Here is a 25296-nt window from a genome sequence, read left to right as displayed (position 1 = left end):
TGACGTATCATGATTTCCCCCCTTTGCTAAACCGTGTGTGGTTGTGGTTCAGTGCGTGACTCATCTGGCCCATAGGCCATGAGCTTGACAGCCCCTGATCTATGATATCTTGTGTTCTTCAGAATAAATAACATGCTGTGAAAAAAACCATGAAAGACAATGCCAGATATTTTCTCAATTCTATAGCAGACATTGCGGGATTTTTGCAGGAACAGTTCTTGAAATAGGGCAGAAAAAAATCTTCAGCTTAGATTTTAATTACCTATAACCATGATAACGAACCTGTGGCATGTCTGCCACAGGTGGCATGCAGCATCCTCTCTGAGCATGTGAGCCATTGCCCCAGCTCTGCTGCCTATGCGTGGAGGGTGGGGTGCATGCAGGGGCATGCACATGCATGGGAACGTGCATAGGGGCTTGTATGTGCATGCGGGGGCCACATGTGGGGGCATGCATGCATAGGGCATATGTAGGGATGCACACATGCATGGGGACAGAGTGGATGCATGGGGGCTGCACACACATTGCAATTGGGGGTTTGTGCACCTATATACATTCACACACACATGTTCATGCTTTGGGCACTCGGTCTAGAAAAAGTTAGCCACCACTGCCTTATAATGAAGGCATCCACAAGTGCAGAGGTAAACGACAATCTGGCATTGCAAAATTGTGATTCCACCCTTCCCTGCATGTTGTGAAATCACAGAAACATGCATAAGGGACTTGGCATCTCAGCATCAAGATTTATGTTTTGTCATATGATGAAGCCCAGAATTTATGGAAATATGATTCTGAGTGATAACTTTTATGCCTCCACTGAATACAATCTACTTCCCTTAAATTTCCCATGGAACTTTACAGTATAGTGCTACCTCTACCTAAGAACGCCTCTATTTATGAACCTTTCTAGATAAGAACTGGATGGTCAAGATTTTTTTTGCCTTTTTTTTCCCTTGAACCATTTTCCGCTTACAAACCCGAGCCTCCAAAATTGTAACCAGAAAAGGCAGGGAGAAACCTCTGTGGGGCTTCTCTAGGAAACTCCTTGGAGGAAACAGGGCCGGAAAAGGTGGGGAGAAGCCTCCATGGAGCCTCTCCAGGAATCTCCTGTGAGGAAACAGGGCCTCCACCCTCCCTGTGGTTTCCCCAATTGCATGCATTATTTGCGTTTACATTGATTCCTATGGGAAAAATTGCTTCTTCTTACAAACTTTTTTACTTAAGAACCTGGTCATGGAACGAATTAAGTTCGTAAGTAGAGGTACCACTATATAGAGGTAATTCTATATCTCACCTGAGCGAAATAGATGGCCTCCAGGAGAATTAGGTTATTACTTATAAAAACCTATCTGGGAATTTATTGGATTAGGATGAAGTTCTAACTAACTAGTGTCACAGAAGCTTGAAAATGCTTATCTTTTTACAGTGTTTTGGTTTGTTTCATAAGTAGTTTTTACTACATAGGTACCAGTAAGTATTTAACAGCTATTTATTGAAGAAGGAATATGTACTTCAAAATGGCAGCCTCACCTGCCTCTAAAAAGGACTTTAGGTTTTATTGAGGAACAACACAATGAAAATGTCAGTTAAAATACTGTAGCAGTTGAAGGAGAAAATAGCAATAATTGGAAAAATATCATTCATTGAGAAGTAGCCTTTAAAAGTAATAAACAGAACTAAACAAATACAATGAAAACACAAAAAGCATTCACAAAGCATACAGTGGGAGAAGTTTCAGTCAATGGAAAATGGCAATGAAGGGGAAAGGAGCAGTCATTGGGAAAAGCATTCAGTTTCCATTCAGTGTGGAAATAGCATTTAAGGAGTATTGAGGGAACAGCTAATGCTCCTCAGGGACTAGCAGTAGCACAGCATGCATAGTGTACAGCATGAATAGAGCAAATTGTAAGAGAGCATGCCCAAGGTATGCTCAATGGAAGTCCCTTTCTTCTCCTTAGAAAAAGAGATAAGAATTTCAGAGAAGCTGCAGAGAAAACAGTTTGAACATGTGATCTTAGGTTAGAAATTCAGCAACAAAAGAAAAGGGGCACTGAAAAACAGTCTATGTTTAACACATGGATGGAGGGGAGAGTGATAGAGAAAGGACAAGGAAGAGAAGGAGAATGGTAGCTACAATTCTAATAGAATTACTGAGTGGAAGGGGAAGGTAGACTGGAATATTTTTTCATTGCACTGTTTTTGAAGATTGATGGTAGATAAACATTGTAGAAGTTGTAGAAGCAGTGGAAAGAAGATACCACTAATAACTTGCCACTATTCCTTTGGCTTAGTCAGCTTCACTAAAACCACGGTTCTCTTGATGTTGGGATTTTGAGATACAGTGGTACCTCTACTTACGAACTTAATTCGTTCCGTGACCAGGTTCTTAAGTAGAAATGTTTGTAAGAAGAAGCAATTTTTCCCATAGGAATCAATGTAAAAGCAAATAATGTGTGCAATTGGGGAGGAGGGAGGCCCTGTTTCCTCCCAGGAGATTCCTAGAGAGGCCTCACAGAGGCTTCTCCCTGTCTTTTCTAGTTACAGTTTTGGAAGCTCGGGTTTGTAAGTGGAAAATGGTTCTTGAGAAGAGGCAAAAAAATCTTGAACACCCGGTTCTTATCTAGAAAAGTTCACAATTAGAGGTGTTTGTAGGTAGAGGTACCACTGCACTGTTCTTTGTCAGGACTCTTGAACAGACAATGCTGAGTGGCTATCACACAATGTGGAAGTAAGTCAACAAGGGCTGTGCTGGGATCAAGAAGATTACACTTCTGAGTCTCAGGACTAAACATATTCACAACACATGGTTGTGGTTTACAGCAGCGCCCCCCAAACCTTTGGACACCAGGGACCGGTTTAGTGGAGAGAGGTTTTTCAGAGAGGGTGTGGTTTTATGTGCTGCCTGCATCCCACAAATGGGGCTTTGCTTGTTTTGCACAGCCTGGTTGCTGGCATGCCGCAACCCAGTGCGGATCCATGGACTAGGAGTTGAGAACCTCAGGTTTACAAATATTACCAAATGAAGATAAAAATCTTCATTTCTACAAAAGGAAACACTTACAAAGGAGAGGCAAAGTTCAACTTAGCCTTCTGAGCCATTGAAGCTTCTCCTTGAGTGACTTTTGCTGCTGATGGATAAATGAAGTTTCTTGTGTCAGCAATCTCTTGCAAGATGGAGAAGTTAGAGCTGCAAGCTTTTCAGTTTCCTCTTAAAAGAATTCTGCTAGAGGTGAAGAAGTCAACATGATTTTATTTTCCTTTTTCTCTCTAGCCTAAAGGTCGGTTTTCTGCTCAGTGTTGATTATTCAGAGGGATTTCTCATGTAATCTCCTTGCCCAGGAACAAATGTCTTAAAAACACTTTATAGTAATGATTGTATTGTGTTCTTACTCTTCTCTTCCATCTAACATGACTGAGAATTATGAAAATTTGTAATCCAATCAAACGTTAGTGGAATTCCTTAATGTATTCCCTGCACTCTATTTAGCGTCTTTCATGTTTAAATCTGGGTTAAAAAAAGTCAAAATTTTGTGTGCAGTGGAATTAAGGTAACAAATTTCCTCATAGGCACTGTGGTCTAATATCTCTTCTCTAGCTCCTGCCATTATCTATTCTATTGTGAAGCCTTTTTCCTATGTTTAAGCTTAAAAGAGTGCAATTTTCTAGAGAAGAGTCTCCCACGACCAGTGGAAAAGGAGGTTTTTATTCAAATTATTCATTCAAATGAGGAATTCACTACAAATTTTATACTACAGCTGGAATTATCTAAATTTATAGATCCTGGTATTGTATATATAAAATGCTATTGAATATAACACACTTGAAGAAGTGAGCTGCAGCTTGCAAAAACTTATTACTTTTTAATAAAATTTATTAGTTGGAAAAGGTGCTTCTAATATTTTGCTACTGTAGTTTGCTAATATTGCTTTCTACTTACTGGGACTAGTGGCCTAAAGGGTTTTTTTTAGTACCACAGTAGCTGCAAGTATTTGTTATTTTTTGGTTTACTTTTAAAAGAAAATAGTTTTAGAGGCTTTTTGCAGTGTATTCAGTATTGAGGAAACATCTATTTTGTTAGCTATTGAAACTTGATGAAGTGATACTTGTGTGTATAGATGTACTCTTCAAAAATGCCCACAAGCTTCAATTAAAGTAAAAGGCCTTCTAGAAGGTGGGAAAGGAGCAGGAACTTATATATCCACAAAAGTTTTCTTCTCCAGACTGAAAGGATATTTATTGTTATAGTCTTCTCAAGTAAATAATTTATACTTACTTCCAAGCCTAAGGTTACCAAAGTATTATGCATTTACAGTATGTCACAGAAGTTAGTACATCCCCTCACATTTTGTAAATATACTGCTCAAAAAAATAAAGGGAACACTCAAATAACACATACTAGATCTGAATGAATGAAATATTCTCATTGAATATTTCATTTGCACAACTATTCCATTTGCACAACAGCATGTTAAATTGACTGTCAATCAGTGTTGCTTCCTAAGTGGACAGTTTGATTTCACAGAAGTTTGATTTACTTGAAGTTATATTCTGTTTTTTAAGTGTTCCCTTTATTTTTTTGAGCAGTGTACTTAAGTATATCTTTTCATGTGACAACACTGAAGAAATAACACTTGGGTACAATGTAAAGTAGTGAGTATACAGTTTGTATAACACTGCAAATGTGCTGTCTCCTCAAAACAATGCAACACACAGCCATTAAGGTCTAAACTGCTGGCAACAAAAGTGAGTTATATTATCACCCCTAAGTGATAATGTCCAAATAGGGGCCAAGTAGCTGTTTTCCTCCCTGATGTCATGTGACTCATTAATGGTACAAGGTCTCAGGTATGAAGGGGAGCAGGTGTGTTAAATGTGGTGTTATCGCTCTTGCTCTCTCATACTGGTAATGTGGAGTTCAACATGGCACCTCATGGCAATGAACTCTCTGAGGATCTGAAAAAAATGATGCTCTACATAAAGATGGCCTATAGTCTTTCCCAAAAGGAAGCTTGCATGCCTACCAGCTATCTTAATTAGGCAAAACATTTCCAGAATCTTAGTATCGATTTGCATAGAAGATAATAAAATACAGTATCTTAATCTTTGGAACAATTTACAGTTCTGTGTCCATTAGCTCATCTTGCTACAGTGCCAAAGCTGGACTGTTCACTGGTGTATAAGACCTGGATTATATTACACTTGCATTGTAAAATCTTTATTGATTGCTAAGTATTCAACTGTTGGTTTTGACATTAACGTTAAAAGTTCTCCTAAAGCAGAGGGCTTATAGAAGCAATTGCCTATCGTAGTATGACCGTGGCAATGATGATCTTTAGGAACAAGGGGAAGAGATTTTGTCTAGGAAACAATCAGACAAGAGAAGGAGCTCCCAAGGTCTAAACTATTAGAGAAAAAAAAATTAAGATTGGCTTAATTGTGATGAGATGATTAAAAGTGGTGGTGGGAAGTTTGTATCTTCAGACTTGTAAAATTCTGTTAAAATAGCCTTACAATAAAGTATAATTAGCTTATGTAGTTGGGTTTCCTGTCTAGTTGACCTGGGAGGGCTGACAGTTTTCCATCCTGAGTGGATAAAGTATGGATAAGATTGGAAATCTCCTGTCCCAACAATATCATTTCCATGGATATTCTAGGTACCATTAAGTGAAGCTCAGTGCCTGGTAACTACATTGATTAAAGTATGCTATCTTCCCTGGTCTTAGCAATATCTAATAGCTCTTTCTAAACCAATGTGTAATTTCTTCAATTTCATCCATGAATCATGTCTGTTCTATCCTTTCATGTAACCAAGCAATTATTATAATCTTTTTTTGCTCCCCAATATGCAACTGCAGTATTGAAAGCATATTACCTATGTTTTCAGCAACCAAGGCTCTGCAGTAGAGAACCATCAAGTAAGCAAGGAATCTTTATGAACAGGATGCTAAACTTTTGATAATGTTGTACTGATTCATCCATAAATCATACAACTGCTTCATGTATGCCTATAAATGGAAAGTTACAGAGATTATAATAATTGTACATGTGTTGTTTAGTGCTAAACACACATCTTTTAAATACACTACTAATGATCCCAAATAAAATAATCAAACCTGAAATATCTTTTTAATTTTAAAAAATGATTGTTTTTCCCTTCAGGAATTTATCAGGGAACATTTTTTCAAGTCTCATAAATGGACTTTTTTCTGAGCTTCTCTCTTTGAAGGCCTTGTAAGTATATCTTTGTTATGTAAAGTTTGCACAAATATTAGTATTGCTGGTGTTATTCTGAAAATAATATTCAAAATGCATACTCTCCCACATTTTGAAATAATTTCATATCTCTAAAATATCAAAAAAATATTAAGGGAAATGACAATAGTAACAGTAATGTTTTATTACTGTTTATTAATTGAACTTGCCTTTAAAAATATTAAAGCTTCATAGTTTATTTGTCTTAAATTTTGTAAAAGGCTGAGTAGAAACAGAAAACACACAAATTAATTCATTATGGTATTTGCATAAAATATCTTAGATGCTCATTATAATTGTGATTATATTAAACGTACATATTACGCTAAAATATTTATATTTTTCTCCTTGTTAGGATTTTATTAAACAATAAAAAAGAGTGATGAAAAATTAATTAGAGAGTACAAGCCAAACAGTATTTTGATAGCTGCATGTACCTGGAAGTTAATACTTTTATTTTTGCTTAGAAATGGAATGTATTTGTTAATTAGATTTTTTTAAATCCTGCTTTTATTACTTCATAAATAACTCAAGGAGATTAACATACCTAATACTCTTTCTTCTTCCTATTTTCTCCGTAACAACCCCGTCAGGTGGTTTGAGCTGTTAGAGATTGATTAGAATTTAAAGGTAGACTGCATGTTCTTTAAAGCAGGAGTCTCCAACCTTGGCAACTTTAAGACTTGTGGACTTCAACTCCCAAAGCTGCCTGAGGAATTCTGGGAGTTGAAGTCCAAAAGTCTTAAAGTTGCCAAGGTTGGAGAAGGTTATGCCCAGTTTTCTCCATCCCAACTGATAATTTCAAATTATCAGATTAAAAGCAAAACTCAATTTTTAAAAAAGAATTCTGAAGCAAAACTGCAGGGTGAATGTTTAAACCTTGATGTAGGAGCCTGAAGGAGGGGTCAAAGGCATCATAAGTCATGTCTCCCTGTGCGCCCGCAAGAGATCTGAGTGCAGCCCACCTGGAATCCCTTTCTTATTTCCCAGTCATTTCCTTTGTTTGCTGGTTGCTCAGATTTTTGAAGAGAGCTTAAGCTTGCAATAAGTCTTTATACTCATTTGAATTCCTGAATCTCTTGATTATGACAGTTGAATTTCTACATATCCGCTACAAGGATTTTCCTGCAGTATGCTGATCCTGCTGGATCTTTTCAGTAGAAACTGTATATTTTGTGATATAAACTTCTGTTGTAAACAATATGAAATATTGGTGCACATCATATTTTGTACACCCCATTTATGAAATCATAGGTTCATTAAACATGTTGCTAAGGCATTATTCTTCATCAATAAGTGAAAGTAATGTCATTTAGAATAAGAAAGCTAATAACTTCAAGTATCCATTTTATTCTGAATATCTAAATTTATTGTATTGATCAAACATAAAGTGTAATAGTGTATCCATCAGCAATTGAGAAATTCACACTAGTAGTAAATCATCCTCTTGCTATCTTAAGACAACAAATCAAAATCTGAATAACCAGCAGTGTGACTAGATGGCAGCACTGTTTGTATAGAAAGACAGAAGCACAGTATGTGTTGGGAAATTAATGATAACTGGAAATATATCAAGTGAACAGGCCTTTTCCCATTTGCACATATCATAAGCAGTCGAAGTGAAAACTATGCATATTGCTGGGAGAAATGTGTGTAATGTAACCTTGAGGGAACATAAAGTTACCCAAATGAAAAATACCACATTAACCAAAGGGAAAATGATTGTGAATGTAAAATGATTTTCCTTACCCCAAGGAAAATTACACAGAAAATAAATCTCTGCAATTCTTAGCAGAAAAATGTAAGATGACCCCTTTTCCATTTCATAGGTGATCATTAAGCAGAAAATCACATTTTGGTTAAATAAATACAGTGTATTCAGTATATAAAGATGAAGGAATACCTGCAGATTATATTCAGCTAGTCGTTGCCAACTCTATGGGGCGATGCTCATCTCTTTTTCAAGAGCATTGAGTCAATGCCATCTGAAGACATTTCCATGGTCATATGGTCAGCATGATATCATGGAATGCTATTACCTTACCACTGGCATGGTACCTATTTATCCTTTATTTATTTATTTGTTTGTTTATTGGATTTGTATGCCGCCCCTATCTACTCATTTTCATGCTTTCGAATTGCTAGATTGGCAGGAACAGGGGTGAGGATGGGAGCTCACTTCTTTGTGTGGGTCTCAAACCTAGACTGCTGGCTTTCTAACTAACAAATCCCAAGTCTTAACCGCTGAACCATTGTGCATTTACAGTATATATGTAAAGGTGTGCACACACACACACACACACACACAAATATGGACTATTTACGGGGCCGTCTCCTGTCATATACCTCCCAGAGACCTATAAGAATACACAGAATTTGCGGGGGAGGGACTTCTCTATTGCTGCTCCAGCTCTATGGAATCAATTCCCCCCCGAGGTCCGTACTGCTCCCACCTTATTAGCTTTTCACAAGGCCACTAAGACCTGGCTTTGCCGGCAGGCCTGGGGCCCATGAATTCAACAACTAATGTTTGTATACAAATTGACGGATTAGTTGTTATGGTTTTTAATTAATGATTTTATAGTTTAATTTTTATATTTGACTTCTTTTTATTGTTTTTGTAATTTCATACTGTTGTAAGATGCCCTGAGAATTTTGGGATAGGGCGGCATAGAAGTCAAACAAACAAACAAACACACACACACACACACACACACACACACGATTTATGTTGTAACTATTGAAGGTGTAGGCACTCTTTCAGCCCCACCCCTACTAGCAGTTAATCTTAGAGCTAGGCAGTTGCAACTTCTATATCTTGGTTGATATAATCAATTTGATATATGGTATTTTATTTTAAAAAGGAAATGCTTTGGATTTGTTTTCAGACATTTCTATACTGATTCTCTCATTTGTGATTGTAATCTCAAATGGATCTTATACTGGGCTGCAAATTCCTCAGTGCGAATATCAGAGGAAACTGTGTGTGCTTTTCCAAGGAGTTTACAAGGAACATCATTTCGCAATCTGAAAGAAAATCAGTTGATATGTGGTGAGTTATAGTTTTGTTTTTCGGCATCATAAATTGAAATAAAAATGTACTGAAAAATGCTGCAGGAAGTGGAAATGTAGAGATCTGTGAAAAGCTGTTTGGTAAAAACTCAAAAAAAATAAAGTACTGAAAAAAAATAATACAGAAACATCACGTAACCAGCACTGACCGAACCGGTTACATGACTTAATTGTGATATCACCAGCGGTTTGCTACCTGTTTGGCCAAACTGGTCTGAACCGGGAAGAACCTACCTCTGGCTTCAATGACAACTCTCAGTCTGGTATTTGGGAACTGAAGGTGAAACCTTTCTATTACAGGTGCCTGAAAAAAGGTGACAAAATAGTGGAACTGCATTTACTGTAACAAACAAACAAACAAAACATATGGGTACACATAGGAAACTCAGAAAGCAAAAGTCCTGTTTCTGTTAGGTTTCAAACCAGCAACATTTAACTTACAAGACCAGAATTACAATGACTGTGCAATGGCAGCAATCAGCATGAAGAAATTGTGATAGAGGTACTTAGACCAATAAAGGCATTGGTCCAAGTACCTCTAAGGCATTCAGTTGAAGGCATTTTCCTTCCTCTATGAAGTTGATAATAAAATGTTAGGATTGGCCTGTAAACAAAGCAAAGACATTCAGTCTTAAGAGGCAGAAATCCTTGAGGGAACAACTGCTTTCATACTACAGCAGGAAAATTCAGGAGGGAGATTAGGGTACCATGGAAAGAAGTGAGTAAAGACTGACATCCATATCTGCTTTTAAACCATGGTTTAAAACCATGGTTGTTATCCCGTTCTGATAATGTGACAATATAGTTAGATCATATGTCTATTGGCCTATTAGAGAAAAAAACATAAGGGCAAAGAGAGAGAGTCAATTACAGAGAAATATACAATATTTTCTTATAATTACAAGGACAAAAGTTTTTATTAGAGATGAAATGTTTGGCAACCTGAGGTGGGGATGAAACACAGTAGGAAAACTTAAGAGGCTTTTAATCCTTACAAAAGATTTTAGTGAGAATTTAAACAAGTGTGAAGATTTTAAACATGCCTGGGATAAACATATATCCATTGTAAGATAAAATACAGGAAATAGTAAAAGGGCAGACTAGATGGACCATGGGGTCTTTTTCTGCCGTCAGTCTTCTATGTTTCTATGTTTCTATTTTCAGTTTTCAACATTGCTAAAAAGGATCTTTAGATTTTTCTCATTAGCCAAATTTCTTGCGGTGGACAATGGCTTTCTATATCCTAGCAAGTTGTTGGTGTTCTCTGGAAAGAATGTTATGTGAGATTTATTTCTTCCTATTCAATTTACTCTACTATTGGTAGTACATATTTTCTGCAGTGGTTCATTTCTCATGGCAAAGCTAAGAAAGTTCACAATAAATGGCTGAGGTTGTATAAAAGGGAAAGAATGATGAATCAATCTGATACCTAGCTAATAATTTTCTGGCAGAGATATTTCATTTTCCACAACGGAGACTTAATGGTTAGTTTAATAATATCATAGTACCCTTGCATAATCATAATAACAGGCATAATGTTAGCCTTCTCTGCCTCTAAAGTCTAATGAAGTGGGCAGTCATAACAAATTTAATGAATTAAATTAATTGACCTGCTTTAAGTATTGCCTGTTGGGGCTGGAGGCAATCAACAAACTCTCTTCCAAAATAAAAGCAAAGTATCACCTGTTTCTAGTGCCAGTAAGAAATAATTTGTCAATTATCAAGGTAAACATACTATAGGGAGTGCCAAAAGTTTATAATGCCAGTCCTAATACAGTATCATCTTGATCAGAAGTCACTCTTGAATTAATTTTTTAAAATTAAATATTATTCATCCCTATTCTTTATACTCCAATTAAAGGAGTTAATGATTCATGGTGCTTTTTATTCACAGTGTAAAAGCAAATTTACAATATTTCCCAGAGTATATATTTACATATAAACATATGACACGGTTATCAGATTTTTATGAATTTTACTATTTTTTTGGTCATCTCTTGCATTTGGATTGTTTGGTACTTAGAAAACTAGTCTGTTCCTTTAAAGTCAGACATTTAATTTAGTACATATGTTTGGCATGATAAACATTGAATGCCCTCTTTGTAGACATTGTAAGACTGAACATTGAATCTACACCTTAATGGCAATTAGCAAACCAAAGACAGTCGTAAAATAGACCAAAAAAAAAAGAATGGAATTTTAGTATGGTAGAATTGGGGATAAAATCAAATTGGTATTAAAATTAAATAAAAAACATAGGCAGATTCCAAAGCTAGGTATATTCATGTCTTGCCCTGCACATAGATCTCTGCTTCTTCTAGACTTTCATTTAGAGAATCACTGCCTAATTGCACAAACTGAAGCACCAGTAGTAGCCATTTTTTAAATAAGTTGGTCAAAATTGCTAAGAACTGATGTTATGACCCTACTGTATTGAGCAACTTTTTGATGCAATTGTTAACAGCAACCATAAATTCAAAAATAACTGCCTTATTTTTAAACTGCCACAGAATAAAACCGGATAATTCAGTTAATGAAACTAAATTATTCACTAAAATTGATTATGGCAACTGTGATGTGTGTTTCTCATATGAGACCATGTTAAAGTTAGGCTTCAACCTATACACACACACACACACACACACACACACACACACACATTTTACTTTTCCATAGGGTTTCCTTAGTTTGAAATCTTGGTTCTCCTTTCTTCCCACAAGTGATATAATTTATTCCAAGTTTCTTAATATTCAGTCTCAATTTTTCTTTTAGTTCAAGGCAGTGCTTTCCAGAAGGCCTCAGTAGCTGATAAGAGAGCTCTGGGCTGATCAGCAGCAAAGGCCTTTCGTAAAGGCCTTTTCTGAAGGCCTCTCTAGCCCAGTGTTTCCCAACCTTGGCAACTTGAAGATATTTGGACTTCAACTCCCAGAATTCCCCAGCCAGCATTTGCTGGCTGGGGAATTCTGGGAGTTGAAGTCCAAATATCTTCAAGTTGCCAGGGCTGGGAAACACTGCTCTAGCCAATAATAGAGCCTTCAGAAAAGTCTTGCAAGCTGCAGAAGAAATGGGCCGAGGTGTGGGAGACCTGGTTGCAACTGTCCAAAGATGAAGAAGTTCCTAAAGACTTCTGATAGCGAAAAGGAAGCTGGGAGTGATACACAAAAGTGAATGTAGCCCATTTTTGCTGTTCCCAGGCTTCAGGAGGCTTTTCTGAACCCTGGGGAGAGCGAAAACAGCAAAAAAAAAAAGGCCGAAAAACACCTGGCCAAGGGCGGTCATGAGGGCTGGAACTGACATAAGGCAACATCTTGTGTGCCCTCAGATATGGCATCTTCCAATCCTATTATTCTATGCTGTCTTATGTTCTTTCTTATCTGCACTAAAGCAGTTAACATTATTAAATCAGAGACCCTTTTTTGCTGTTATCTTGTTACCGAATATGGAAACGAATTTCTGAAGATTTACAGTCATATCTGACTCAAAAATCTGATTTTGAGAACAAACATATTCTAACAACATCTTTTTTTCTGTTCTGGCCTCATGATACTGCTTCATCCTGTCTCCAGCCTGTGAGTGAGGCAGGATTCGGCTGTCCTAAGCTGTATAAATTTTAAGCTTTTCCCTTTTATCTTGACATTATCCAAGTTCAGCCTTAAGGTAGGTAAAATCTATGGCTCTTGCAGCCTTAGCTGACTGCAGAATAAAGTAAGAATCAGCAATGGGAAAACTCATTTCATAGTAGTCACTTTTCTGCTGATGTAAGAATAAGTGGATAGTGTTAAAATTCAGCAGTGGGAAATATTCCTAATAACCATATATTTAGATGACACATTTTGGAACAAATCCCTCCCCCCCATCAAAATATGTCATCATCATGTTTGTCTTTTATCTCTGCTATGTTTAACAGTGTCTTATCAGACAAGGAGCTACCCACAAAATACACTTAGAAGCACCATAGACGTCTTAATAGTGAATTTGTTTTTATTTAGGATCATCAAAACCATCTGCAGTTGTTTGAGATTCTAAGAACTTACTCTATACAAAAACAAGCAAAATCCTTGTGTCTTACTTATGTGATAATTCAGGCTTGGTACTCAGTATTTCGCTTGTATCAAAAAGCAAAGGGGGAAAAATAATCATATGCATATTAAAATTGGGTAGTTCAATCTATTTTAAAGCTTGATTACGATGTGTGTGCCTAAATTTGTGAGTTGGGAAATTACCCTTTCAGAGAAGGGAGATTCTGTTTTACCTTAGATAGCAGAACCTTCTTCTGTTGCCTCTCTTGTGGAAGTGTGACTTTTAAAAAGGCTTTACATCATAGCAACTATTTACTAATAACTATTTTAAAGACTTGTGGGATGGGCAGGAAAGCCTTCCTAGGCTGGGATGTTAATGATTGAAAACAAGCACATTTCCCGTATTGAGGAGAACAGGTAGTTCTGCAACTGAAATATTAGATCTGAATGGGGACCAAAGGTTTATTTATTTAAAATATGCTAGCCTGATATCTGATCCTGACACCATAATCCTCAAGTTGATGAGAATTGTATTGCCTCTGAGTGATAGAAATAGAATGGTGTAAAGTCATAAGGTTTCGGGGATATGTTCCTTGGAGTAAAAGCTCATTGTAAACTGGATGTTCTCTCTTCAAAATTCATAAGCACTGGCTGAATTTGGGTGGAATCCTTTCTTCTTTGACATAAAAGTGGAACGTAGTTTAGTGTTAGAAACAACATTGTTTATAGTTACTATCTAAGGATGCCTGGTTTACTCACCAAAATTTATTAAACTTCTTTTGAGACTTGTTTAAGTAGAAGTCGGAGTAGACTTTCTCCTTTGGATTTATGTCATTCCCACTGTTATTCTGTCTCAAACTGGACATTGACTTTTTGGATGATCTTGATTTGTTAAATTTTTACTATCATATCCCTCTCCTTGACAAGACTGAATGGGAAGTATGGATTCTGGGTGTGGTTCAGGATCTGAGAAAAGTGCATCAATGGCTCTAGAACAGAAGCAGGGTTTGAAATTGTGGGTGTGATGGATAGATTAATTAGGCTTGAGCTGATTTGGCCTGTGGAATGGAGGAATCTTGTAAATTAATTTTTATGTTATTTATATTAATATATGTAATAGTTTAGGCTCTTCATGAAGTTTGCAAGAAGCACTGGCTATGCTTTTAAAGAATATTATAACATCATAGAATAGAATAAAATAGAATACATGTAGTTTATTTGGCCAAATGTGATCAGACATACACAGAATTGGTCTCTGGTGCAGAAGCAACAGAGTAATAATAATCATAATATAATATCAATAAGAGCAGGTACCAATAGTAGAGAAGATGAAAATGATAATAATTCTACAGCTACACAACATATATTAAGACATAAAACAATACTGTAGGGATTAGGTGTTCAGCAGAATGATGGCACAAATGTGTCCAAATGTTTTAGGGTGCAATATTCTATATGGGTGTCCTGAAGGGAGGAGTTGAAAGAGAGTACATCCAGGATGTGAGGCATCTGTAGATATTTTTTCAGTCCTTCTTCTGACTGGGGCAACATACAGGTCTTCAGTGGGTGGTAGGCTGGTTGCAATTGTCCCCCCCCCCCCTGCAATTTTAACTATCTGTTGGAATCTGTACCTGTCCTACTTTATCAAAGTGCAAAATTCAATAATTCCTTGGTAGAATTGTATCAACAGCTCCTGGGGCAGTCTGAACTTCCTAAATTGACAAAAGGAGGACATTCTTTGTTGTACTTTTTTAGTGATGATTGTAAATGCTAGTTGTCCATTTCAAATCCTATGGAATCCAGAAACCTGGAATATTCTACATTTCTAAAAACTTATATTTAACATTATTTTATTTTACTTCGGCCAGTGATTTCTTACATTATCTTCAGATATTTGGCAAAGCATATAATTTGATTATGTTCATAAATATTCTGGTTTATCATTATTAATTTAAGACTGGCTGTGGTTTTTGAATAATTGGTAGAATCATCTTACTCATAAATAACATCGGAATGACAACTGCAGCCAATGGATGCTCAGCCCTAGCGGGAAAAAACACAGATGTAAGTTTTCATAAAATGGGAGAAATACAAGACAGTTTTTGGGAAGTCACTTGTGCCCACCAGTGAGTGTTTGCCAGTGATTATGCAGCCAAACCTGCACTGTAATGTAAAATAAATATGTTACAAAATGGTCCCATCCTACCAGTCCTAGGAATTCAATTGAATTTTAATCCCTGGACATCCCTACAGACGAGGGTTCAAATCCCCTTGTGATCCTCACAATTATTGCTTTGGAAAACAGCTTTCAAAAAGAAGGAAATGACAAAAAAAAAAACCTGCAGAAAAAAAATTCACTGCATTAATATTACTCTGTAGACAAGAAGCGTGCAGTGAATGAATAGAACAAGAATATTCATAAAAACATGGGGTTTATACCAGTCAACCATAGTGCTAAGAGATTTAAAACGGAAATACTCTGTTTAGAAATGGCAATGACATTATACTACAGTATATACCATTTTTTCTGCTTCTTTAGGTTTGACTTTAATGTTCTATGAACAAAATGTGGTAACAGTATTTTTAATTATGTTTTTACAGACTTCTTATAAGATTATCTTCATTTAATGATGATTTGTGTTCTTTCTTTGCTTGCTGCTCACTTAATAAGGAAAAATGCTTAGATGAAAGAATACATATAATAAATACAAAATGATTATTATTAAAATAAATGTATAGCACTTTTTATTCATAAAATCGTTGTCAGATTTAGACTATCCAGAAATTAGTTTTTTATTTCACAGTGATCTACTATAATGTTGCCTTTCCAGATGGAGCCAGAAAAAGGCAACAGAGTAAATATTATTTTATTAAAAGTTTTTTTGGAAACTCCTTGAGAATAAATTTAATAATCTACGCTTTTCTGTACAATTAAGGAGCAAGGATTCAAATCTTTTACTAATTAGAAATTATTTAAAGAGTGCCCTCTTTTGATCTAGTAGAAGTTTACCTCAAAGGTATTACTCTCTCTTTGTCTTTGCCTCTCTCCACCTCTGAACAAAAATCCAGAAGAAATGCTTTGAATTGACAATGTTTCAGTCAAAGCACATTTGTATATCAGCAGGTGGCTGCCAAATCCTTCAGAGACTCATTGGCTTTTCTGTTATTTTTCTATTTTTCATAGAAAATATTCAGAAATATCACTATGTCTTCACCTAAAATATCTGGTTTTAAATGCTGATGTGGGAAGGAAAGGCTACTGTCTGTATGATAATATTTCTCATAAGTAACTCCAATGCATTTCAGCATCTTAATGAATTTTGCAACTTAGATGAAAAATTAACATTATTTTAGGCTTATTTGTTTGTTTTATATATATATATATATATATATATATATATATATATATATATATATATTTGTTTTCGTAAATTTTCACGGGTATATGTATGTAGATTGTTCTGAGTTCGGGTTTTGCCCTGTGTAATGTTTTGCATGTCTATGCGACGTTTCGGCGAAATCACATTCACCATCATCAGGCTGGAGAAGACCTCCTCCCTTGTCCAGCACATTAAAAGAACAGGGCACGAAATTGACTTTGAAAAAACTAAATTACTCCACAAAACAGAGAATTTATATAAAAGAATCTCTCTAGAAGCTATCGAAATTGAAAAGAGATCCTTTTGTTTAAATAAAAGGGATGATACCTCGCGCCTGCCAGAGATTTGGAAACCAGCCTTAAACAAAATAAACACCTCATTATAATCAATATGTCAATCCTTTAATTATTATGATTTTAGAATTTTATATTTGGAAATCAGACTTAAACAAAACACTTCATAATCTTCATGCCATTCCTTCTATAACCATGATTACACCAACCAATCAGATCACGGAAGCATAGTCACCCAATCTATTTGCTACATTCAAAGCAAATCTCCACCCCCACACTACATGCTAAGAAGAAATGTCAGTTGCTAATATTCATTTGCAAAAACACAAAGATTGGAACTCCAGCCTGATGATGGTGAATGTGATTTCGCCGAAACGTCGCATAGACATGCAAAACATTACACAGGGCAAAACCCGAACTCAGAACAATCTACATATATATATATATATATATATATATATATATATATATATATATATATATATATATATATTAAAAATATTCTCTCTTAATAAAAAGAGACAATTAAAACAAGGATAAAATAAATCACTAGTTAAAAGGATTGGGAAAGACCGTCAAGGCACTAACCAAGCCCAAGATTGTGTGCTTCTCCATGGGATCTAGGACTGTTCTCCTCGTGCCCTTGGCCGCACCTGCTTCATCACTAGGGTTCCACTTCTGGTCATTTACTCCTAACATTTCTCCACAGCTGACATGCCCCTAGATGTTCATTCTGGTCATCAGGTCCCTGGCTCTCCATCCCAGCCCCTTCGTCATGACCCATTTGCTGAAATACAGTTAACCCCGGGCTTTTGGATACATGGTTACTAGCCAGTAGGAGGAAGGGAAGGGAGAAGGAGAGAGAGAGGGAAAAAGTGTTCCACGTCATACATCTGCCTGAGTTTCCCCTCCAGGCCCAGCATTATCATCTAGCCACAAGTGACTGACAAGCTGGACCAGCTGCAGTGCTTCATTCCTGGTGCTGCTGGTGGAGCGAAGGAAAGAAAAGCAGTGCTTACTTGGGCCGGGAGGCTGGCTCAAGCGCCCATCCTCGGGAGACCTTGGGCTGTCCTGTTTTATGCATGGCGGCTCCTATTTTTAGGCTGGTGAGTGAGCCCTATCCTGCCCACTGGAGTTAGCGTGCAGGTGGTCAAATGGGAAATAAAACTCCTGTCTTATTTGTACCAAGAGGGAGAAAGGGTTCAGTCACTTGCGGCTAGAAGATAACTCTAGACCTGGAGAGGAAATTCAGGCAGATGTATGGCACAGAACTCTTTCTCTCTTTCTCCCTTTCCTTCATCAGATTTGCCTGGCAGCAAACTGTCCCATGTGGCCAAAAGCCTGGGGTGAAATGTATTTCAGCAAATGGGCCATGAGGAAGGGGCTGGGGCCTATTGGCTAGGGTAAACAGATAGGGGCATGTCAACTGCAAAGAAATGTTAGGAGTGAATGGCCAGAGGCAGAATCCTGGGGACGAAGCAGGTGCAACCTAAGGTATGAGGAGAACATTCCCATTAACCGTTCTCTGTGTACCCCATGTGAATCAGCACAGCCAGGTCTTCAAACTCTTTTGAAAGGACAGGAAAGCGGGAACCCACCTCATCTTTAGGGAGAGGATATTCCAAAGGGTGGGAGTGACTGTAAAGAAGGCTTTCTTCCTGGATCTTGCTAATCAAAAGTCTTTTTAACCAACTGGGTCCATAGCAAGCAAGGTTGACACAAGCTTGTCAATAATTCCCCCCCCCCCCAAAGGAACTGCTTACTTTGCATACTAACTGTGCCAACTTTCCTGCACCCTACCTAAAACCCAGTGCCTAGAGATGGGAAAGAACAGACTGCAAAATAAATAAATATATAAATTACATGCATTTGTGCTACCTTCCTCTTCTCCTACTTAAACCTATTTCCCTGCAGCAACATGGCAGAATTGTTATAAAAGCTGCAATCTTGAAACAGGTGGAGGAGGAGATAATCTGGGGTTTGAAAGGGCTACGGCAGCAGCAACAGCAGCAAACAGAAAGCAGCCAAATAAAATGAGTTTTCTGCACAGGGACTGGAAGATTCAGAGGAGGCACAACAAAGCCAAACCAAGCACAATTGTTGGGAAGATACCAGCGCTTTATTTGCTGCACAGTAATAAATAAGAAGAACAGTAGAAAAAAATCCCAGAGAGAGACAGGATTTAAAAACAGACCAGGGTCTTTAAGAGTTGAAATTCTGTGGTATACTAATAATAGACTAGTTTAGTACAAAAGTTAATAGTATACTTATAGTAGAAGTGGTATAATATACCATATTATATAATATAATATAGTAATATATTAGAATGTGGTAGAATATAATGTAGAGAACATTGCATTGCATTGTAATAGAAATAGAGTATGGTATAATAGAATAGATATAGAGAAATTTTGCATATTTTATTTTTGTATCTTGGGTATTTTTTCAAAATAAAATATCTTCCCAACCCTTAGAAGGAGATATTGAGAGTCCAGTACTTTTTGATAGATCTTTTGAGCTTGCGTCAATAAAAATGGGTATAGTTTAAAAAGAAACCATGACAAAAAGTTCCTTCCCAGAAGAGGCTAACTTTGATAATGTACTTTACCTTGCCTAGTGCTCTACTGAAGCCAGCAGTGAGGATATTTTCAGTAGAGATCAAGCTTCTCAATAAACTATGCCTCTTACACCCATAAAATCCAGTGATCAGAAACTCCAGCCTATAAACTGGTCATGAATAGACACATAAACAGTATCTACACCCTGTGTAAAAAAGACAATCAAGCCAAAAAGTAAACAAAAAGGCAGAAGGGATTGTCCCAGCGACCGGTCAGGTCCTACAGAGTCGGCCTTCTCCGGATCCCATCAACTAGACAGTGTTGCTTGGTGGGACCTAGGGGAAGAGACTTCTCCGTGGGGGCCCCATCCCTCTGGAACCAGCTCCCACCAGAGATTTGTATTGCCCCCCACCCTCCTCGCCTTCCATAAGAGTCTAAAAAGTCATTTGTTCCACCAGGCTTGGGGCTATTAACTGCTTGCCCGCTGGCTGATGAATGAAAGGGATGCTTGTTGTTAAATGGGAGTGACTGATTTTTTTAATGTACTTGGGTTTTAGACCAATTAAATTTAATTGGATTTCAGAAGTTTTTGTCGTCTTCTATATGTTGTAAGCTGCCTTGAGTCCTCGGAGAGGGGGACGTATAAATCCAACAAACAATAAAACACCACCCTACCCATAATCAACACCCAGATGAGCATAGATTAACGAGATCAAATATCAGACCAACGAATGAACTACAAAACAAGCTAACAGTAAACAATCCAACCAAAGACCTTCAAAGACTGCTCCCACCAACACTGAGAGCCACTAAAATATAAACTGAGAGGAAATCCCACTCCTTATTAACACTGATGCTATTACCTAATTTGTATAATAAAATATCTGCAAGAAAACAGCCAAGGTCAGAGAGCACCAAGGAGACCCTTCTTTTGTTTTATAGTTTTTGCTATTTACCATCCAGAATCACTTCTTGTAATATGGGCAACCATATAAATGTACAAGGAAGCAGGCAAATAAATAATGTACCTGAAATGCTGACTTTCATGTTCTTCTGTTCTAGCTGTTATTCCAAAAAAGCAGCTAATATATTATACTGATTGACATACTAGACTACAGGATGAAGAAAAAGAGTAATTGGGTTATATTTACCTTCTTTTGCAGCGGAAGCGGAGTAACAACGCGGACACAGAGCTGGATTTAAAATTGGGTCATTTTTATTAATTAAATAAACTTATTTAATTCAAAACTAAAATGGGACCCGCAGAGGTCAACTAAGAACATTTGGGGTGGAAATGACGTCACAAAAAGTTCCTGGGCAACTTTGTGCGTAGCTCCATGCTGATCCAGGTGAAGGACCACGCCCTCACCTGTATCCCAGCCATGCAACGCATGTGGGAGGTCTCACCGTCCAATTCCTGAAAGGTGATTGAAATGCGCGAGACACAGAGGCAACCTCTCCCCAATTGCTCAGGCTGGTTGAAAAGCCACCATGAGCCCTTGGAGTGAGTCTGCCAATCATCCGCAAAGATGCCCAACAGAGAACACGCAGTTGCTAGCACCTCCCAATTTCTGCCCCTAACCTGCCAAGGAGGGGGACAGATCTCTATCTTGGCCCCCTGACTCGCTCCCCCTACCTGTGCCAGCTCACGCAGGGACCTCTGCAGGTCCTGTAAAAAGATGGTGTTCCCCTGTTCTGACAGGTGAATGCTGTCGGCACGATAAAGCCATGGCTGATCAATTGTAATAGTGGGATGGGAGATGACTACCCCACCCAACTCTCTAACCAACTTGCCAGTGGCCTTATTGACCTTACGCCTGACCCTATGAATGGCCCTCGGGGAGATGGCGTCCCTCCAAAAAATCTGGGGAAGAATTTTGGACCAGACCACTTGCGTGGCTGGCCAAGCAAGACAAAGAGCCCGCAGGTCCTTGCAGGCCTGACAGATCATTGCCAGGCCACCCAGAACACAAAGATCATTGCCCCCAAGGTGCAAGACCAACCACCTGGGTGCCTCCACACTGTGACGCCTGCCCAGGAGCAAAGGGAGGAGCCCCTCCCACCGCAGGCCTATTTGTCTGAGCCAGGTGACCCAAGGACAGCCCAAATAATCATACTGTGACCGCACAGCAAGGCCGTCGGTTTCTCTCCACGAGGGCTATCTAAAAGAGGCCAGAGAAAGGTTAACAAGAATGGAGGCCTGATTATCAGAACCAGCAGGCCGAACATAGGTCAGATAGGCCGCAGACCTCCAGCAACCAATCTCCTGGATTCAAGAACCCGGGAAGCCAGAAACTGCTGCACTAGTGGCAGCCCCTATATACAGAACAAGTGCGTCCCGTACCAGGCAGGGTCAAGGCCAGTCGTAACTAACGCCCTGGTCATAATCACCCAAAATTGATACCTAGTGAGCGGAGAGCTATCCTGATGGCTAAAAAGATACCCTTGGCCCATTCCTCGTAGATTTCAATACGAGGAAAGGACAGCCTTTGGGCAGACAGACTTGTCAGCAGCCACTGCCAAGATTACCCTAGATACCCTGCCTAATTGGTCTGTTTTGGACTGCCTAACTAAAAGAGAGACACTGGTGCCTTTGAATCAAAGGTCCGTAAACTCTAAGGCCCACAGTGACCTGTCTCCGCGAGAGGAGGCTAAAGCCTCACTAACCCATAAGGCCCCGAAAAACATCACAGTCGCCACTGCCTGAAAAAGGCGGGCTTCATAGACAGAGGCACACAGCTCAATCCAAATTCTGTTAATGTCGGAGAGCTGTTGTAAAGTCAGTGCCTGTCTGCAGTCTACTGAGGGCCCGGGCTGCTCTCTGACCCACCCTTCTAGCATTTTCTGTATGCGAAAATCCCCGGATGAATCAGGGAAACCGTGGGCCTTGGAGAGAAACACCAAGCCTGCGAGCCTACTCCTAATAGTTTTGACCAATAGACCGCACTGCTTAAGCAGGACACAGAAATCTATCAGGTGATCGACAGGGATGGGCCAGATAAGTAAATAGCCCTTAGTATGGCAAAATCCCAAAAACTCCTTATCTGAGTTTTGGTATGACCTCTGTGTACTGGGCACTAGTGAGAAAGCCATGGACCTGCCTGCCTTGATCCTCCACTGCTCTGGAGCCTGCCCAGGCTCCACAGATGGTGAGGGAAAACCTCTGGTGCCGCACGAGCCCCCGGTGCCAGCATCCGGAACCTGGACAACTGACCATGGGACAAGGCGTCAGCCATGTTGTTTTCTAGCCCGGGGACATGACGGGCCAAAAACAAGGCATTCAGGGACAAAGACCTGCACACAAAATGGCGGACAAGCCACATCACCCTGTCATTCTTAGAAGACAGGGCATTTACAACGTGGACAATGGCCATGTTGTCACACCAGCAGTGCACAGTCTTGTCCCGAAATTGTTCACCCCAGAGCTCTAAAGCCACCGCTATGGGGAAGAATTCCAAAAATGTCAAATCCATAACAATAGAAGAGGCTCTCCACTCCGGAGGCTACATGGAATAGCACCACTGGTCTCCCAAAATAACTCCAAACCCATGAGTCCCCGCGGTGTCCGAACACAATTGCAACTCAGCTTCCAAAAGAAGCTCGTGCCTCCAAAAGGAGAGACCATTAAAGTGGGCTAAAAAACCCTGTCATATGCCAAGGTCATTCCTGACCCCAGCACGCAAATTCATCCAATGATGGGACAAACGAAGCCCCTTCATTGCTGTATATAAATGATGAGAAAAGGCCTGCCAGGGGCCATCACCCGGCAGGCAAAATTAAGCAACCCAGCCAATTCCTGGAGTTGGCGAAGGATGACTTTACATCTCGCTAGAACCTGATCTATCCTATCTTGAATCTTAAGAAGCTTCTCTAATGGCAATCTACAAGACTGCGCAACAGAATCTAATTTGATACCTAGAAAGGTAATCCTGGTGGCTGGGCCTTTGGTCTTTTCAGGGGCCAAAGGAACCCCTAAGTGAGCACAAAGGGCTCCAAAGGACGGCATCAGAGCCAAACACTGCTCAGAATGTGCCGGCCCAGCCATCAAGAAATCATCAAGGTAGTGAATTACCGAACCCGATCCGGATCGCCTCCTGAGAGCCCATTCCAGAAAGGTGCTAAAGCTCTCAAACAGGAAGCAAGATACAGAGCAGCCCATAGGCAATGCTTGGTCAACATAATAGCCACCCTCAAAGTGGAAACCCAGGAAGTCAAAATCATCTGGGTTTATGGGAAGGAGCCGGAATGCAGAGTTGATGTCGCATTTACCTATCAAGGCTCCCACACCACACTTCCTAACCATTGCAATTGCCACATCAAAAGTCACGTAGTGGACCGAACAAAGCTCATCAGGAATGTAATCATTCACTGACTCCCCTTTGGGGAAGGACAAGGGGTGAATCAACCGAAATTTACCACAGGCCTTCTTGGGGACCACCCCCAAAGGCGAAACCCGAAGGGCGGGCAAGGGCGGGCAAGCGAAAGGGCCCAAAACCCTGCCCTCAGCCACCTCCTTCTGGATCTTGGATGTAACAATATCTTCATGTCCAACCACCAACTTAAGGTTACTGGACATGAATGCTCTCTTAGGTCCAAAATAGGGTATCCTAAAACCATCCTGGAAACCCTGCAGAAACGCAGCCATGCTTCTGCATGGGTGGTAATCCTTCAGCATAGCTTCTAACACTTCAAGCCTAACCAGACTGGGGCCCTTTTCCCCCAGGGAAAGGCTGACGTTTGGACGGTCCCGATCCGTCCTTCCCATTCTTGGGGCCCTTGGGCTTGGGGCAAGCGCTGGTGGCGTGGGAGCCCCACAGTTCCCAGATGTGTGTCTAAATTTGCATGAGGGGCGAAAACAAGTCCCCCTGGTTGCAAAATCGTGACACAGGGTAGTGACCCTTGCCCCCGCCCCTACCCCAGTAAGTGCTGCTGGAGTCACAACTGGCTTGGCCTTCATATAGTGGCCACTGTCAGTGTGCTCGCCGCCTCTCGCCCATGCGAACTAAGTGGCATGGAACCACAAATTGGGGACCACCATGTCCCACGGCAAGGTGCGTTCAAATGCCACACACATCCAGAAAGACTCATCATACTGCAACTATGCATTACCCCCGTACTCATAATGAGCCCGGGCAATGAGATCAATATAATTAATCCCTCTCAATGACCACCGACATATAGGTCAAATAGGTGTACAGCCATGAGCTGAAACACCTATCCACCTTGACCTTTTTAGGCCGGTCAGTCTTCGCTTCTTCGTTCTTGTTCTTTTTTGCACTTCGCAATTAAGAAGGGAGAACAAATCCACGTATTCCCCCTTCCAAATTCGCTCCCTAACAAGGGGATGCAGGTTAAAACCCAAAAGGGCGGAAGACGGGGAGTCACCCGCCGGTGAGTCCCGGGGCCTACCCCCCACCCTCTTGGCCCTATTCTGGGCCTCCTCATTAGCCAGCCGAGCCCTGACCGAGGGCCGTAAGACCCTTTGCGACCTGGCCGCCGGCTCTGGGGCGGGAGGCAAGGTTTTCTGCTTTTTAGGGGCCATGCCCAGCTAAGTACCCTATTCCCTACTTTAACTAAGGACGAACTGCCTAAAGAAAACCGCGCTCTCCAATGAGGAGAGGGGTGCGGAGCCAGCTACTGAGTCCTGCCCTCAAATTAAGGCAGTGCCATGAAGCCCTAGCATCAGGCCTGAAGGCCTGTCCAAACCACACACCCCAGG

The 25296-nt window shown here is 39.7% G+C and overlaps 1 protein-coding gene across 1 annotated transcript in view; it reads left to right on the top strand.

Annotated features, from left to right (window-relative positions):
- ADGRA1 (adhesion G protein-coupled receptor A1) overlaps window positions 1–25296 on the top strand; it is a 549068-nt gene that overhangs the window by 164317 nt on the left and 359455 nt on the right. The window contains exons 5-6 of the mRNA XM_070752445.1: window positions 6163–6234; window positions 9144–9307. Coding sequence (XP_070608546.1) covers window positions 6163–6234; window positions 9144–9307 — 236 coding nt within the window. The remainder of the gene's footprint in view (window positions 1–6162; window positions 6235–9143; window positions 9308–25296) is intronic.

The sequence above is a fragment of the Erythrolamprus reginae genome, chromosome 5 (genome assembly GCF_031021105.1).
Source record: "Erythrolamprus reginae isolate rEryReg1 chromosome 5, rEryReg1.hap1, whole genome shotgun sequence".
In the NCBI taxonomy this organism is placed as follows: Eukaryota; Metazoa; Chordata; class Lepidosauria; order Squamata; family Dipsadidae; genus Erythrolamprus; species Erythrolamprus reginae.
Note: the sequence above shows the minus strand (reverse complement) of the source record. Positions and strands in the feature narration are given on the sequence as shown.